Raw genomic sequence first — 14,262 nt, 5'->3', positions numbered from 1 at the left:
GCAATACCTCGCCCTCAAAAAAAAAAAGACCGCACAATATGCAACGCATTCTTGGCTTAACCAAGCTAAGCCTGGCCATTTTTTGTGCTTTATTCCTTTGTGAAAGACTGCAGAGAACAAAGCAAAGAAACAATCGGCAAGCCCACCTCTATTTGGCATTTTATGTTCACTTGGTTTCTTTAAATTTATTGATAATGCCCGACAACAATGTTTGCAGAGGTGAGTTGGTCACACGATATGCGAGAAGCTCTTTGCCTACATGTCCCTGTGAGTAAATCTGCTCACGCATCCTCACGAATGATTTAGTTTTTTAAATAGGACATTTGTGTTCAAATGCAGACCGTTTCTAGTGTTCATTGTTAGTAACAGTTCCCAGAAAAATCCAAACTTTGGGCTGCCAGACAACAAAACACCCGGTTTCTCCTCAATTTTCCGCTTTAAAAAAGAAAACATGATTTTCAACCACTACCGAATTTCCAAAAATATAAGACACTAGAAGGAAGGACCCTATATATGCAGTAGTTTGACCCATTAACCCTAACATCTCCCATTCTCCCTCTGAGGGTCAATGCTGTAAATGTACAGCATCGCAAACAAGTCCCACATGGTCGATGCCGTATATTTACAGTGCCATCTGTATGCTTGAAAAATGAGCCAATTTTTTCAATTCATTATTGCCTAGCAAGTGCTCCCACCTTGTGTCAATACAAGGAATCTTTTTTGCTCCGTAGTCCCTTGGTTTTAATTTCACAGCTTCTTCATGCTGGAGTTTCAGCAACTGTTCGCACATCCACAAGTGCGAGGGCGCACAGCATTTAGTTTTGGTTTGATCTCATGGACTGTTTCTGTTTGTTGCCCTCATAGAAATTAAAGTCAACCTGGTTATTAATCTCTCAAAGGGTCACCGCTAGACGGTCGCTCGTGTGTTGTTCACAGGGTTGCAATTACATCTGTTCACAGGTGGGAGCTAGTATATACAAATGATGCCACTGTATACAAATGATGCTGCCATACCTGCGTTTCTTTTCACGAGACTCGGCTTGAGAAAACTGACTGCCCTTCGTTGGCGACGGAATGAAGGATTATTGCAAGTTTCGTAATCGTTTTCTTGCGTGCACTCACATACACGGTTCGATTACACTATGTGCATGCATGCTACTTGCTCTGTTGCAAGTGAGCCATGCAGTGATTCCGCCGATGAGGACTACTACCCAAGTGCCGAATCGGAATATATATCTATTTCAGTGTACCTACTTTTTTATTTTTATTATAAGCGTTTATGAAAGCCCATCTGTATTCATGAATAAACAATGCATGTTTACCTATGGAAAATATATTTTTTTTGTCAATGTATGGTCACTAAAAAAATGAGCTACATTTTTTTTGGAAATAAGTCAGTCTGAAAATTTTATATCTGCAATACAAAAATTTTATCTTGGCGGGTCACACCTGGCGAAAAAAATTCACTCTCAAAGGGCTCAGATGACTTGATGAACGGAGTACTTAGATTGAGTGAGAAAGGAAAGCCACAATCTACAAAGGCACGACCAGCAATAACTTGAGGCATTTTCAGAGACTACTAAGCACCACAGCTTCGGGTCACATAAACCCAGAGGACCGTGTCAACTACCAGTGCTCCACGTGGCAGCAGGTGCAAATTCACTGCAATGAGATCAATGGAACACTACAACCAAAGTGATGTTTCTTGAAGATACAAATCATTGTTAAGGAAGGTAGGCACATACTGGCAGGCGGTTGTCACTGTTGTCGAAGATGATTTCAACAAAGGCATTGAGCACACGTGGTCCAGTTCCCTCATGCAGGAGTGCTTGCCGCTGCTCGGGGCGCAGATGGGAGAACTCATCGCTCAGCACGAATTGGATGGCTGCAACGAAAATGCAGACCGACACTTGTCCATTCACGAGCCTATTTATAATGTCATGATGCAGAAAACAAGCTCCAATTCCTAAATAAGCAAAGATGAAAAATAATCCCCCTTTCGCACTACATGACAATGCTTGCCCATAAATGCAGACACACTTGGCAACATGTTTTGCTACCTACAGGAAAAATGCTGCTTCCATTTTTAGAGTATATTCATCATTGGCATTAATCTTTTCACTGCACATCTGCAAGGACAGAATGGCGCACAGTGATCACTTACCCCTAACTGTTACTAGAAACATATGCACACCCTCAATTTCATTCTCACAAAAGGAAGCCAATCATGATTGTTCCTGGTGTCACACATTTTCATACCTGTTGTGCTGCTTCTTAGGGTACCACTGTGGTGTACTGGCAGGCCTTGGTTAATCTTCATTTGTCGATGGCCCATCCCATAAATCACAGAGCTTTACCTTTTTGAATAAAATTTTATCCATTTTTCTTTTTTTTTGACGCCTCCCTCCACATTTTTATTGTCACTGCTAAGCGATACAAATTGTATATTACTCTTGACTATATCTATTCTCATTTGTGTTGTTCCTTTTCTTCAAAGATATAAATGCACAGGTGTTTATATCACATGTACAGTTAATCTTTTAGCTGTTAGTCAGTGCTGTGTTAAGATTTTGTGTTTTGTCCTTGTGTGCACTGTACATAGATCAAGCGTCACCAACTCACCCAAGCCTCCAGCTTCGCTTACTGCGCATGTCTGTACACACACAAGAGTGAGGTAACACTAAGGAAGTGCTTCAACTGGTTCAGAAGTTGCTATTGAATTTCTTTTTAATCTTGGAAATTTCACAAACTGTGGGAATCAATATTATACATGATGTATGATGCTTCTCTGATCAATGATGCAATATATGATGCTTTTCGAGAGAAGAATGGTGACGAGACCCATATGCAACATGTATGCAAATACATTTAAGCATTCTGCATGAATTGTGTCCTAGTGGCACATACCCATTCTGGAGGATTGGCCATGAAAGGACACATGCAGAGCCCAAGAAAGGAGTAGCGCAAATATAAGAAAACCAAAAAGCCGTTGAACACTATGCACTATAGTCTATAATGATACCGGTTTTAACAAGGTTATACAGTGAAACCTCGTTACTACGAACACCACATTAACAAACTTTTCAGATTAACAAACTTTAAGAAATCCCCTGTTGACTTCTTATAGTTTCAATGTAAAAATATTTCAGTACAATGAACTTCAGAATAACCATCGTTATTCAGTTTCCCTGTGATGTTAACAACGTCTCAGTACTACGAATATCCGGAAATCTGGGGATTCTTAGATTTCCGTGTATCCTTCACGGCAGCAGAAACAGTAGGCTAGCAGACAACGCGCAGAGAGCAGACTTCGTGGCGCATGGGTTCGGAAAACCTGAATGGCGCCCGAGAAAAAAGAATGCGAGGAGCAGAGGCAACGGCGTATCAGGTTTTGCGAGTGCATGCACTGCCCAGCAAGGTGTCACTTAGCAACAAAGGCGCATCTCTTCCTTCTTTTACCCATCTTTCTGCTTACGCCTCTTTCTTTTGCGGTTCTTTCTGCGGCCATACCACACTCGCGGACAACTGTTTATGGCTATGAAGGGAAAGCTACGGGCGCATGGCTTCTGCACATATATTACCACGCCAAGTAGCCCAGCAGCATTGACAGTCCTTTTGGTTGCTCTGAACAGAGGCTGAATTGATGCAGCTTCCACATGAGACGGTTTCGCACTTGCCCCGACACTGAAGAGAAAAGCCACAAACTAAGTAAACTTTTACACTCAGTGGTGCATTCTGTCTTATCAAACTGTTGCTAATAAGGTTTTTATGTTTTCTCTTCCTCAACCTAACCTAACGCAGATTAGAACACTGGACTTTTTTCAGAAGCACTCTCACTCGTGCAAGCTTTGCCTCCGTAGCTTTCCCTTCATAGCCACAGAAAGTTGTCCACGAGTATAGCTATGCGCGCGATAAAACGTAACCTCCATACTCGCGGAAAGGCTACACGGTCATATTTTGCATTTTCCAGGTGTTTTTTACGCGAGCTTGTGCTTTGATATAGTTCAGGTGTCTGCCTCGAGCGAGACAGTTGCAGTGTCCACGGCAAGAAATGTGAAAAATAAACAAAAAGCAAGAAACACTGCGCTTTGGAGGCGACATGGAGCAACCTTTCTGTCAGTAATTTTCTCAGCGTCAGCGTCTGTTTTGCGCACATCACTCTTATATGGTGCTTCGATGGTGCATGGCAGCGGAACCTATGGAAAAGAGGAACAGCGGGTGGCGAGAGCCAACAGCGACATTTTCCTGGATAGCTCACATGGTGACAACTTATAAACTGATGGGGTGATGGGCGGAATGGTTAATTTTGAGGCTTTCACTAAACGATATTTCAGAATAACAAACAATTCACCGCAGTCCCGTGAAGTTCGTTATATCGAGATTTCAGTGTAATAATGAGAAGCTGCTGCACCATCTACTTTTGTATTACGAGCAGGAAACAGCGCTAGAAGAAAGGATGGAGAGAAGGACACAGACCACAGCACTGTTTTCTGCTCATAGCCATGAACTAACCCGCCCAAATGTGTAGCCATCTGCAACTACTGTATGTTTGCTATGGTGAAATAACCCGTTTACTACAGTGCCCCCATGCTGCATTATCAGTTATAACAATGAAATCTGGCTGCTGGGTGTCCGTGCCAAAAGGCAATGGAATGCAAAATCATTGAAAAGATAAAAAAAGAGAAAATTTTACACTCTGCACCCTCGCTCGTCATCCAAACGGCCGCCATGCGCTCTTACAATAGAACCTGTTTTTCAACCTTCTTCGCATCGTCAGTCTCGTGCACCTTCCTCCTGTCGCTCTTCCACCGCTCCGAACACGAACGGGCTGCGCCCATAGGTCTATGCCGTGCCACCCACAGAAACACAAATGGACCGCACCAACTGCGCTGGCCATGCAGCTCCCAGATTGCTCACTGGCCCCTCATTTTTAACAAAAAAATTAAATTATGGGGTTTTACATGCCAAAACTACAATCTGATTATGAGGCACGCCGTAGTGGGGAACTCTGGAATAATTTGGACCACCTGAGATTCTTTAACCTGCACAGAAATCTAAGTACACTGGTGTTTCCACATTTCGCCCCCATCGAAATGCGGCTGCCGTGGCCAGGATTCAATCCCACGACTTCATGCTTAGCAGCCCAACACCATAGCCACTAAGCAACCACGGCTGTTCTCATTCCGTGCAGTTCTGCTAACAGATTAAATCGCTTGTGCTTGTCTTTATTGGTTGCGTTGAAGTTGTTCCTGGCCACGTGGTTTCTCCGCCTCGTTTGATTCGCCGCCGAAACAGAAGATGGCCGATCCGGCCACTGATCATCAGCAATGCACGACGTTGCCGGTGAAAAAAAAAAGCGCACTGCTATAAATTTGGAAACGAAGTGCAGTATCGTGAAGGACTACAAAGATGCTAAAGAAGTGTGTGACTTGGTAAAGAAGTACAGACTATCGCAAACGGCAGTGTCAGCAATCATCCACTGGACAGAGAAGTTGACAAAGAAAACTGCTCGGTAGACAACAGACACAAATGTGTCCGACAAGGTGCCTATAAGGAGGTGGAAGAGGCTCTTTACGAGTGGTTTCTCAGTGGCCATGCCATGAACCTGCCCATCGCCGGGTCTATTCTGGCCACAAAAGCGAAGCACTTTGCCCTACTCATCAAGAATGTTGACTTCTTACCAGGTGGCAGCTGGGTACAGCACTTCAAAGAGAGGCACAGCATTGTTTACAACGCCATCACCGGCCAGGGAACTTTGCTTGACGTGGAGGCAAAGCAGAAGTGGGCGGAGGAAACACTGACCACAACCTCGACAAGTACGTTGACACCGACATGTATAATGGCGATGAAACAGGTCTGTTCTTCCACATGTTGCCGCCCAAGACGCATGCACTCAAAGGAGACACATGTAAGGACAGCAAAAATGCCAAGCTGCGCTGCACTGTTTTTGTGCACTAACGTGGACGGGAGTGGTCTTTGCATTTTTCACTGGGAAATTTTGAAAAATTCACTGACGATTACAATGTTCCCTAATGCGAAATTTGAATGCAGCTCTATACGCGTTTTCATTTCTCTATATATTGCCTGGTGCGGACAATCTGTCTCATGCGGCACGTTGCAAATGGTGCAAAGTGCGGCTCGACTGCCTCACTAATCTGGCGATCGCGAGAGCCAGAACGTGGGTGATGCCTGGGCGCAATTCATAGCAGCTGCCGCCGACAGACCTCCCAGACAACACGTGCTCTACTCTGGCACCACCTCGTAGCCATCGTCACCGAACTAAGCTTTTCTTCTTATGCTTTCACCATACCCTCCTCCACTTTCCGCCTCATCGTTCCACTGCACCCTCCTCTTCACTTTCCTCGTCGCGTCTTTCATACCCCACTGCACTCCGCATTCACTTTTATTTTGCACTGTGCTTGATCGCTCAGTTACGTCAGCACCGACACTCAGCGCATGAATGGGCGCCCAAGAGCTGTGCTCTAAACATGCCCGCTGCTTCCGCAGTGCTGCCAGGATACCAGTACACTACTGTCACAACTGCAAGGCATGGATGACACGAGAACTTCTTTCGTGAGTGGCTCTTTGAGTTTGATCAATGTATCGCGCTATCCAAGAGAAAGGCGGCGCTCATTCTAGATGATTATAGCGCTTGCCACTTTATGCCTAAGCTCTCAAGCATGAAAGTTTTTTTTCCTGCTGCTGAACACAGCAGCAGGTTTGCAGCCCATAGATGCCGGCATGACAGTCTATTTTAAGGTCATGTATCGTCACCAGGTTTTGAACAAGTTAGTCCTGTTGATGGTCATGGCCACGCAGACAAGCAGGGAGCAACCAGACTTGAAGATCAATCTACTGATGGCCATGCAGTTTATCTTCGGTGAGTGGTCCGAAGTAGGCGCTTCTATGGTATGGCACTGCTTTAAGAAAGCGTGCTTTGTCCAAGGCAGCAGTGAAGCCTGCGAAGCTCCCACCGATGAAGTGATGCCTGAACTTTCGCCCTAAGTTGATTAGAATGATTCAGGACTAGAAGAGTTTCTAAACGTGGACGACACATTAGAAACATCAGAACTTCTAAGCATTGAGGCTATCACTGCAAATGTGCTCGCATCGGATAGCGACGATGGCAGCAACGATGCGGTAGGGCAGGCTGCCTCAACGTTGACCTCGCAGGAGGCCCTACAGATGATTCCGTCCCTCCGGGGCTTCATGCTCACAAGGGATCTTCTGCTGCACTATGTGGAGCACCTGGATGCCTTGGAGAACGATGTCGGCAAGCTTCAAATTAAGCAAGCAAAGTTGACGGACATGGGGTTTTCTCGTGCAAGCCAGGGAGAAGTACATGCAGAGATGCTTGTGGCAATCTCAAGCTGAGAGGCTGCCACAGCAACCTTCTCACATTTTCTAAAAGGCCCCTTTTGTGGCCACCAAAGTGACGCCTCAGTGGAGATCGCATGTCACTTGCCACCTGTGACCCCTCTTAGCAGTTTCAATTTCAATTCAATTCAGTTTATTTTTCCTTGATAATTTGTACAAAGGAACTGTTGGGCCAGAAGCCAAAGGCTAGTGTAGGCCCACAGTCACATATGTAGCAGCAGCTACAATGTCATGCGCATATCTAATTATTAGTGATACAACCTAATACAGTTAGGTGGACACATACAATTAAAACCATTAAAAAAGAAAACAGTGCTTATCAATCACTAGTGATAAAACAGAACTGTTACGAGAATACATACACACAAAAAAAAGAAATAGCATATTAACATATCTGCAAAGGTCTGTCTGTGCTCAAGTGTTTAGGCTTTCTGAATAGATCCAAGAAAGAATAATCTTGCACAGTATAAAACAAGTGGAGAACCAGACCGATGGAAAATCACATACTTTTTGATAGGTATAGCTTTTTTTACAGCAGACACGAAATGGTTGGCCATTTTTACCTCAAGAGGTACTGTGTTCCAAATGTTGGCACCATGAAACTCAAGTAGTCGTTGGCCATTCGTGTTATGAGTGATTGGTAGGTTGAAATTTATATTTGTTGCACCTCTTGTATTGCAATTAGGTGTAATAAATAGGCTTGGTGATAATGAGTGATTCCCACGTAAAATATTGTTAATCAAAATGGCAACTTTCATTTCGCATGCCAGAGATAATAGTTATATTCCAAGACGACCGAACAGCATGTCACTATTATCATGTGGGCTTTCATATGTCATAATGCGCAAGGCCCTTTTCTGTAACCGAAAGACGGGATCTGCGTATATTTTATATGTGCTAGACCATGTTTCAGAAGAGTATATGATGCGACAGTGAAATATGGAAAAGTAAGCAACGCTAAGTAAGTACGCTAAGGTCAAGATATTCTCTGCATTTTATTAATAAATAGCAAGCCGAAGCTAATTTCGCACATACACTAGATATATGTGGTCTCCAGTTCAAGTTGCAGTCCAATAATACCCCTAAATATTTTATGTGGTCGAGCTGTTCTATAGTTCTACCTAGGAGGTGAATTTGCATGCCTATTGTGCCACCCCTGGAATAACGGGAGTTGAATACTATGTATTTTGTCTTAGCTCTGCTTAGAGTTAATTTATTACATGCAAACCAAGTTAATATGTTCGATAACTCGCTCTTTATAGTGTTCTGCAATACGCCAAGGGATTTACCTGAAAATAATAGCGTGGCATCGTCAGCGTACATAACACATTTTGATGACTTTAGTATGAATGGGAGGTCATTGACATATAGCGAGAACATTATGGGCCCCAAAACTGATATTTGCGGAACTCCTGTAACCATAGTAGCATACTGGGATGCAAAGGAGCCAAATTTTACAGTTTTCGACCATTTAGGTAGTTTGAAAAGAGGTCTATTGTTTTTTTGCTAAAATCATAAGTTCATAATTTTTTTAGAAGTATGGAATGAAAGACCGTGTCAAATGCTTTCTTTAAATCTAAAAGTAATCCTATGGCAAACTCGTTTTTGTGTAGAGCTGTGTATATACTCTGGGTTAGTTCTAGCACTGCTGATGATGATCGATTGGCTCTAAATCCATGTTGAGAATCTGTTACAAGCTTGTTTTCGTTTAGGTAGTGCTTCAATTGAGCCGCGATGACCTTTTCAAATACAGTATTTATTATGCTAAGCATAGAGATTGGCCAATAGCTTCCAGGGTCATTGACGTCGCCACTTTTATATGTAGGAGAAACTCTTGCGATCATTAAGATGTCAGGGTATGTGGCACGGCTTACACGTTTATTATTTTAGTGAGTACTGGCACAAGAAGAAGTTGTTATAGCAGTGCAATTCTTGCACACTGACAGCCACGGCTTGTTATACACACGTGATCGGAGCACATAGGAAGCAGAATTGAACAGTTAAATGAGTCAACACAATCGGCAGCCAGATGCAGGAAGGCAATGACGATTATATGCCGGCATTAGTGGGAGGCAGATGACAAGTGCAGCAGTGACTGTGAGAAAGTATTATTTTGTTTATCAAGTTGATGTTCCTGCGATTCATATTTTTTTTAAGTGTTAAAGTATTTCTGTGATAACAGCTCAGTGTTTTTGTGGTTTCCTGTCCAACCACTTTGGTATTTAACCAGTCAAAACGAAACCACTCAGAATGAAAACGAAATGACACTTTTACACGTGATATGCAGTTCAGCATGTTGCCGTTGCCATATGTGTGCTTTTGATTTCCAAAGCATATAATAAAGCGCAAGTGTAGAATGATTCAGCAACTACAATTTTACGAAATAATTATGTTGTAATTAATAACAGCCAACTTACGCACAGTAATCTCATAGAGTACATCCAAAGTACCAAGATTTCACTACCAGGACTTGCCTTTACTGGTTTTTGAGAATTTCTTTGCCAATTTAAAATTATAATTCCTACTTAACACAAACAGCTTGCTGGATTGTCGCCAGTTGTCAGTCCCTCTAAAGGGGGGGTCTTGAACCACTTTTCTTTGAAGCCTCAAAAATGCCTTAGGACGTGTATTGTGCCTCCCAGGAATATATTACCGAAATATTTTTTCAAACAGACCTAGTATGAGCATGATACTATGAGCGCAATATTTATCTTTCCCATTCTTCCTCAACATCTTCTGCTCCAAAGGGGCGGCACCGGCTGTGGTGCCGTAGCTACGTTATATCCCCTGGATTCAACATTGTTTCTTCTTTTTGTGGAAATTGATGGGCGTCGTTGGCAACGCATATTTTCGGTCACTGTTACTATAGTAACCTCTGTAATCACTTTGCTGTGCTAGTGTACTAGATAGCTGCACGCAGCTGTTCCTTCTCGTACCAGGTGGCATCAGTAGCTACGCACAACTGTAATGTGCTTGCTGTGTGCAAAGCAGGGCTGCAGTGTACGCTCATGTGCTCTAGTCTGGGCATGCTACATGGTGCAGATTAGCTTTGTCCTGCAGAGACAGTACACAAATAAAAATTGCGCAATTTGAAGTGTTACCAATTAGTCCCGAGATCTTTTAATGGCGCCCTTTTGAGTGCGACGTCAATAAGAGGACTTCGCACCGCGCACATGCTCGCTACGTGAAGGCAACTTGAAGCTGTCGGCAGACCTGCTCTGATCCAAGTTTCCAAAATGTGAGTGTGCAGCTTTTCTACCATTATGTATGGAATGTTCCAGGACACTATTCCCTGTGAAATCAAGTGGAGTAATCGCCATCATCACGCTCAGTGTGGATTGCTCCTGACGTTGTCTGCTAGTCATCAGTGTGTACACATGCGTGTACGACGTTGGCTTTTTCTCACCATTGCTGTTCCATTCTCATGGTACACTCATAATTGTTTGTTGGTCCTTTTTTGACAATAAACTGCAGGACTTGGCCTTCATCTACAGTACCTGCACTGTAATAGTGTGGTTTTACAGCGCACGCTGCTGAAATACAAATAATTGGAGAGCGCCATGCTACGCAAACACGCAGTCAAAGCACGAGCAAACACATGAAAATGAAGCCATTTCGGCAGGAGCATAGCAGACGACAAAGGTGAGTGATGACGTCATGAGAGCGCCATTTGCAGTGCCACCATCGGTAGCACACGAGGTCAATAGCTCAATACGAAGCGATGTCTGCCAAGATGTCTAGCCAGGAGTGGAAAGGAACAACATTGGCTGGAAATGAGCGCACGCTGGCGCACATCCCTTGTATAGATGCTAATCACCATTCCACAAAAGGCTCAGCAGGGTAGCATACGTGTGGTCTGGGCTTAAGGTGAAGGTATCAGTCTTGTGCGTGTAGATCAAATTCTCCCCCCCAGGCGATGCCACTCAGTCATGTGAGGGAAAAGGGGAGAAAAACCTCTTCGCCATTGACATGCTCTGGTCTGTCCCTGTTACGATGCTGCGACAGGTGATCTGCTGTATTTGAGAAGTCCACCTCACCCGGTCTTGTCAGGACGAGCTGTGCCTGGCACCATTGTTTTTTGCTCCTGCGCGTGGTGGCCTTCTCCCCACTCATACTTTCAAGAATGGCTTGGTCGAACCTTTCTCTATGTAAAATGCTCAGTGCTGCTGATGGTGACTATAAGCCTGGTAGTGATTCATCACTGTCGCTATTGACGTGGCTGTCATGTGAGTGCAGGCCTCTGCTTCGAAAACTGTCTTAGTAGATGGCCAGCAGACTGCAGTGCTCACTACCTCAGCGGAACACAACTTTCTTAATAATAAAGACGGGCCAAGACTGAAATAGACGAAACTTTGAGTGAAGTTGATCGCCAACTAGTTTTTATTTTTCTTCATAGCGTCTACCTCTTTTTTTTAAGCATTCTGCAAAGTATGGGCCTGATAAAGGAAGGTTCTAGGCTTGAAATGCTAACTGTAGCTTTATGTATATAAACACCTAGATAGAAAGGGAAGGAAATTGCTATTGAGAGCAGTAGCTGTCTATCGCAGTCTGCAGACACCTGAACAGCAGTCAGCAGTGAAGAAGGGGTGGCGATTAAAGGGAAGGCGTAAATTTAGTAGAGAGTATAGGGTAAATACGAAATATTTACAACAGAGCGCCTAAGTACACAGAAAAGAAACAGTTCGTTTGTTAGGTGACTACCTCGAGAAAGGTTGTCACCGGCACTGTTCGGTCGCGTGATACAGCGGGGTGGCGACGCCCAGCTGCTCGAAGTCGCAGTGCTTTTGCAAGGTGCCCCGGACTTATATTTACAATTGCTAGTAGGTACAGGAGGGCATGGCGCTTGCGGAGACACTGGATGTGTGCACAAATGCGCAAGTAACGGCGGGTGCAAGAGGGGAAATGTGGGGTCTTTTGCTCCTTGAATATATGACACTGCCTAGGCACTACGGAGGAGCTTCTTAGGGCGTGTAGAATGCGTTTGTCCCTAGGTGTGCCGGAAGAAGCCGCGGGGCACGGATGTGCTAAACTTAGCATCGGAAGTTGGTGGCTGGATGTAACTATATTTATTCAATCGTGTTTTTTACTAATTGAAACAGCGTGTCATCATGTCGCATTATTGGCGGCACCTCCAGGACACCAAAGCAGCAACGGGGACACCAAAGCTGGAACCCGGACTAGCCCGTGGGTAGGGGCTCGTCGAGTAGCGGACAGCCGATCTTATACATTCCTGGCACGCTTCGGCCTTCGCGGCCCCAACCCACGGGCCGCCCTGCTCCCAGCGTTGATCCCCCTACTACCCCTTGGGTGCCCTGGAGATCCTGCACAGCCTGCTTTATTATAACCTCAGGCGCACTCCTGAGGCCTCGGTTTACCGGTTACATGTGCTTTCCTGGAGCAGTGCTTGTAAAAAATGCAATCTATCATCGCGACGAAAAAAGCGATCCGTGACTTATACAACACCAGTCAGAACCTTGCCCCTTCAGACACAGCAATCACCAAATGGGACGTCCGTGCCCACTGCCTCACCGTGCGGACAGCCAGCGGCAGAGCGTAAACAAACTCGACTGCACTTGTAAATGCCGGCATGTCTAGGGGACAAACGCATACAACACGCGCTAAGAAACCTCCTCTGTAGTGCCTAGGCAGAGTCACATATTCAAGGAGCAAAGGCCTCCAGATTTTGTCTCTCACACCCACTGTTACTCGCGCCTACACAGAAACATCAAGCACCGCAACAAACGCCACAGCCCGCTGTACCTACTAGCAATTGTAGAAATGCACCCCGAACCACATGCACGTTCACAGAAATTACAGTTGTGTGCACCCCTGACACAAGTTTTGTTTCGACCGCATGTGCCGCGTAACCTGATGCCTATTTCCCTATGTTCAGAAGTCACCTAGCAAACTCGTTTGCATTACTTTGGTGCTAACACTACGCAGAGCCGTGCTTTTATATATATGCACGACAAAAAGGCTTTGCGTGCAGCCAACTAAAGCACTATTAGCCTCATTCATCCTAAAACAGATGTCGTTTACGTAAGAGGCGCATTTTTTCTTTTTTTTTTTCCAGCGCTGTTTGTAAACTGCATGAAAATGAATGGGGATTTGGGTGGCGAACAAATGTTCCTAGGCCATCGGCCATGTCCTGGTGCATGCGTGCCGGCTTCTGCAATCGTGAAAGCTAAGCAGCATTGACCTGAGCTAGTACATGAGATGGTGACCACTTCCAGGAACTTCGACTGATGATAGCTCCGCCTGCCGTCCTGACTAAAAATGCATCAAAAGCTGAAGTAAGGTGAGCAGACGCTATCCACATAAAGGTCAAGGTAACCGGACACAACCAGAAAGCGCCGTTTCTCTGTCTATGGCCTGCTTCCCTTCTCGCGTGCACGGGACGTTGCCTTCTCTGCCTTTCAAAAGACGTCACATTTCCTATTGTCCCACAAGCAGGCAGAATTGTTTTTGGCACTCATCGCCCTATCAAAGCACGATGACAACGGCCTTGCAATGCTTGTCATCGGTATTTGCAGTGCTCGAGTGCCAGAATACAGATGTCCTAAATAGCCAAGATTTTCGGTCTGTATGGCCCATGGACGAAGCACAGACGGCAGCACTCCCGGACATGAAGCCACGTGATGAAACCGGGATTACCTCATGCCTGTTTACCTGATGCAGCAATAATGCGAAATTATTTCAGATTCCTTCGTCCATGTGCGTGTATGCTTTTAGCTCACTAGTGGCGTGGGATGAGTTATGAGAGAAACTTAAAAAGGATACTATTTATATCATCTAGTACGGATAAACACGCAACACTTGCAGCTGAGTTCTTTCACACGAGTCTTCACAACGATGCACATATGATGCACCTGCTTGTGTACCACT

General features: G+C 44.7%; 1 protein-coding gene across 5 annotated transcripts in view; it reads right to left on the bottom strand.

The window, feature by feature from the left end:
• The window catches only part of SMC3 (structural maintenance of chromosomes 3), a 606,933-nt gene that overhangs the window by 539,656 nt on the left and 53,015 nt on the right, over positions 1–14,262 (bottom strand). For all 5 annotated transcript variants that reach the window (XR_011892404.1, XR_011892405.1, XM_072286062.1 and 2 more), the window contains exon 4: positions 1,746–1,885. Coding sequence is in view for 3 of the 5 variants with exons in the window: in XM_072286062.1 (XP_072142163.1) it covers positions 1,746–1,885 (140 nt within the window). In the remaining 2 variants the exon portion in view is untranslated. The remainder of the gene's footprint in view (positions 1–1,745; positions 1,886–14,262) is intronic.

This window comes from Dermacentor andersoni, chromosome 1, assembly GCF_023375885.2.
Source record: "Dermacentor andersoni chromosome 1, qqDerAnde1_hic_scaffold, whole genome shotgun sequence".
Taxonomy (NCBI): domain Eukaryota; kingdom Metazoa; phylum Arthropoda; class Arachnida; order Ixodida; family Ixodidae; genus Dermacentor; species Dermacentor andersoni.
Note: the sequence above shows the minus strand (reverse complement) of the source record. Positions and strands in the feature narration are given on the sequence as shown.